Source organism: Musa acuminata, chromosome BXJ3-1 (assembly GCF_036884655.1).
Source record: "Musa acuminata AAA Group cultivar baxijiao chromosome BXJ3-1, Cavendish_Baxijiao_AAA, whole genome shotgun sequence".
NCBI lineage: Eukaryota > Viridiplantae > Streptophyta > Magnoliopsida > Zingiberales > Musaceae > Musa > Musa acuminata.
The window spans coordinates 45,040,786-45,044,571 of NC_088349.1; the positions used below are offsets into that span (position 1 = coordinate 45,040,786).

The 3,786-nt window shown below is 44.7% G+C and overlaps 1 protein-coding gene across 1 annotated transcript; it reads right to left on the bottom strand.

Moving 5' to 3' along the window:
* Window positions 1-1,394: 1,394 nt before the first annotated feature.
* Window positions 1,395-2,202, bottom strand: LOC135628202 (ferredoxin-like). The gene has a single exon (XM_065134757.1). The coding sequence runs from the start codon at window positions 2,143-2,145 to the stop codon at window positions 1,690-1,692; it is 456 nt and encodes a 151-aa protein (XP_064990829.1). The 5' UTR covers window positions 2,146-2,202; the 3' UTR covers window positions 1,395-1,689.
* Between the last annotated feature and the right edge of the window lie 1,584 nt (window positions 2,203-3,786).

Genomic DNA, 3,786 nt, shown 5'->3' on the forward strand with positions numbered 1-3,786 from the left:
GCAGCACTTTGTGTAGCAGTGATGGGCAGCAAGTGGCGTGGAAGTGGTTCCGGATGCTACTCATCGAGGTGAAGAAGGTGGAGCAGGATGTAGTGGCTCCCCCTGGTAGCGTGGCAAAGATAGGAATCTGATCACTGAATGATCCGATCACTGATCAGAGGCAGTGAGAGGAAACTGCAATGATTGTCCGGTAACAACAGAAAGACCTCCGAGCAGATCAGTGAAGCAGAGAAAGTCCAGCGAGGGGAAGGAAGAAGTCTGGGGAGGGAAGAGATGGTAGTCCTGCATCGAGATGAGGTCCTCTCTAAAGGTGAGGGCTCTAACGACCACGTCTGCAAAGAGGGCAACCCGATGGTGCGGTCGGGGTGGTTGACGTTGAGAAAGCCGTCGGGGGACGAACAGCGGCGAGTGCATTGGCGGAGCCCAAGGGCACAGTAGGCAAGGAAGTGGTGGCCCTGGTCCAGCGCGTGGAAGCAGAGCAGGTCGCAATAGAGAAGACAGCACAGGAGTTGAAGATAAGAGGTGGAGGAGAACATGATCTTGTGGGTGAGCGACGAGCGATTAGAGCAGAGGATGCTGATGGTTCCAGAGCAGAGGATTCGGTGACAGGGCGCTGGCAGTGGTGGAAGGTGGGAGGTGAGCGAAGCCTCGCTTGGGAATGTGGCTGCAGCGGCGATGGTCGTTGGCTGGAAGCAGGGGCGAAACCTCACTCTTCTCACTACTCTAATACCATGATAGAATGAAGAGTGAAATCGTAAAGGCAAAAAAAAAACACACTTCAATTAGTATCATATGGTGTCTACTTATACATGGTGAAAGAGAGGATTTTTCATTGAGCAGCTTGATTTCCTCGTGCAGTTGAGGAAATCTCTCTGATATCACTGCGCCTCGATACTGATCCACCTAGCGAAGTTGAGGAAGCAACAACATCACCAAGAGAACTTTCCGGAGCAGAGCAATTCCCCCGATCTTCTGACAACAGGGAGGGGGCAGCGCTGAGAGAAGAAAGGGGCGCACTCCCACTAGTGCCACCACCCGCGCGTGAGAGCACGGAAGTGGTCGATTGCACCCCCGCGGAAGAGGAAGGATGTCGGGGGTGAGGTGCAGCCACATCACTAGAGACCGCTGCTGCCAACGAAGCCTCATCGGCGGCCATGGAAGCCTTTGTTTCGACAGACTCCATTCCCCACGTCAAACGAGAGAGAACCAGTATTACTGGTACTCTACTGTTTCATTTTTTCCTCTGTTAATGCACCTAGAATTATCAAGCTTTTATCATCAAATGTATATGATGATTGGACACAAATTCGGGAGGACTCCAAATTCTTCCATCGTGCTTAGATACAACCCTGTCGATCCCAACATACGCAGAAACAAGATGTACAACTTCCGTGTGTATGTATGGATAGTTGTTTATCATCAGATTTATTTTAGGTACTAAATAGATATATGTGTGACAGTGAGAACAGTCTCATTACAGCCATGACGTTAGCCCACAATGCAAAACAACTAAAAGTCGGTATGATGCTGCCTCATGGGCGCCACCACTAGCAACACAAAACTCAAGGTCTCGACAAGGAAAGATACCGACCGATAGCTAACCCACAAAGATAGAATGAGAAGGACGAGAAGAGCTAGCAAGCAATGAAGGTTCGTGCGACTTCCATCTCCACCACCACGACCACCATCTCAGCCAGTGAGCTCCTCCTCTTTGTGGGTCTCGATAATGACGTCAGACCTGGGGTAGGCGGCACAGGTGAGCACGTAGCCTGCCTCGATCTGATCGTCGTCGAGGAAGCTGGCGTCCGCCTGGTCCACCTCACCCTTGACGATCTTGCCGGCGCAGGAGGAGCAGGAGCCGGCGCGGCACGAGTACGGCAGGCTGATGCCCGCCTCCTCGGCGTGGTCGAGGATGTACACGTCGTCCGGGCAGTCGAGCTCGAATTCGCCTTCGGGGAGGACCAGCTTCACCTTGTAGGTGGCCATGGCGCGCACTCGCCCCCGCCCGGCGTCGACCCCGAACAGTGGGTGCCCGGCCTTGGACAGGGAGGCCGAGAAGCTGAGGCTTGTGCTCGTATAGCGCCGGGCGAAGCGGGTGCCGAAGGGTGCACTGCAGAGGGCGGCGCAGGCGGAGGCTGCTGCCATGGGGAAAGGGAAGCCGAGAACTGTTGGCTTAGCAGAGAAGACGGATGGAGTGGCTGTAGATGATAATAAGCGAGCGCGTGCAAGCTTAGTGAGTGTTGTAGTGTCGGAGGTTGTCGGGCGTCTGGATCTCGTCGTGACACGTGGCAGAATGTTTGTGGATAGCTTATCACTTTTAGGGTAAGGGTGCAATCTATTGATATCTGAGCAGCCAATCAAAAGTCGGTTGGTGAATGGATTGGTAGCCACAGTGCGTTTCTCTTATTTGTCGGTTGGTGAATTCGATCGTATGTTATATTCGTAGTAAAGTATCCATTATAGTTTGATCACATGTTTGGTCGTTTAATTAATTATTTATTTTATTTTAAGTGTACACATTATTTAGGCAAATCACTAAATTTCATGATAAGATGGTATAATTTTTTCTAAAAAAGTTATTTACTTGCAAAGACGAGCGTAACGATCTCCGTCTCATTTCAAAGTTGATCGTTAAAAATAAAACCAGAGACCCACTCCAATCTCCAGCACTGATTTCATTTACTAGATTTGACATAATTGAATACGTCTTTAATTACCAAAAAGCTACATCTTCCTGTAGAAATATGTGTATGAGAGTCTAAGTAAGATTCAATCTGGATATGTCAAGTTCCTTTCTCGATTGTAGTTTATAACCCATACTTGATAACAGTTGCATCATAATTAATATAGGGTACTCCATTGCTCCAAGATCGTACATCTTATAAAAATAAAATTATTAATAATGTTTGTTGTTCCATTTGAAATGGACAATATGTATTGGTTCACTTAAGGATTGATATGTACCGCTTTATTTTGAATAAAATGCAAGAAGATATTGACATACGAATACATAATACCTCGATATATACCCATGGACCGGTGGACCGATACCATCGTTGAATACAGTACAACTATCCTTGATTACTAGTACCATCATCCCTTATTACAAATCCAATGCCACACTCACTAATTGCAAATAATGCAATATGCATATACCATTGTTTGCTCCAAACTTAACATGAGCGCAAGACCAAAACCGTAACTGCTGACAAGATGAAGACAACATGAATAAGTCGAGTAAAACTTCTTACTTTTTCATGGATAACGTCAGAAGCTTTAACGTAAAAAAAAAAAACAAAACAAAACAAAAATTAGCACCTCTTTTATGCAAAAAAAAGAAAGAAGAGCTTTTCCGCACTACAGAGTATGTCTAAGCCTTGTAAAAGCAATTAACGAAGTCGTTGATACGATGCTTTTAATATGTTTCATGCATCTAGATTTTGAACCATCTAGTTATAAACTTACCTGTAGAGGCATTTTGCACTTCCTGTATTACTGCAATAATTTATAGTATTATGATCAACCCAAGTACTTAATACTAGTACCAAGATTAAATGATAAAAATATGTAACCGTTATTATTAAATATTATATTTAATAATAATATAACCGTTCCCATTAAGATTCATAATTCATTATAATCAATTTCTTGATTTATTATGTTTTAAATATTTTAGTTTTTCATTATAAATGTAACCATTATTATTAAATATTTAATATCATTAAGTTCTTTATTATTATGATCCAAACGTTATAAATTTAAATTAATTCTTGAACGTTATGAGTT

Coding starts and splice junctions, on each gene's coding strand:
- LOC135628202 (XM_065134757.1), bottom strand. CDS start 2,145: ATGGCAGCAGCCTCCGCCTGCGCCGCCCTCTGCAGTGCACCCTTCGGC.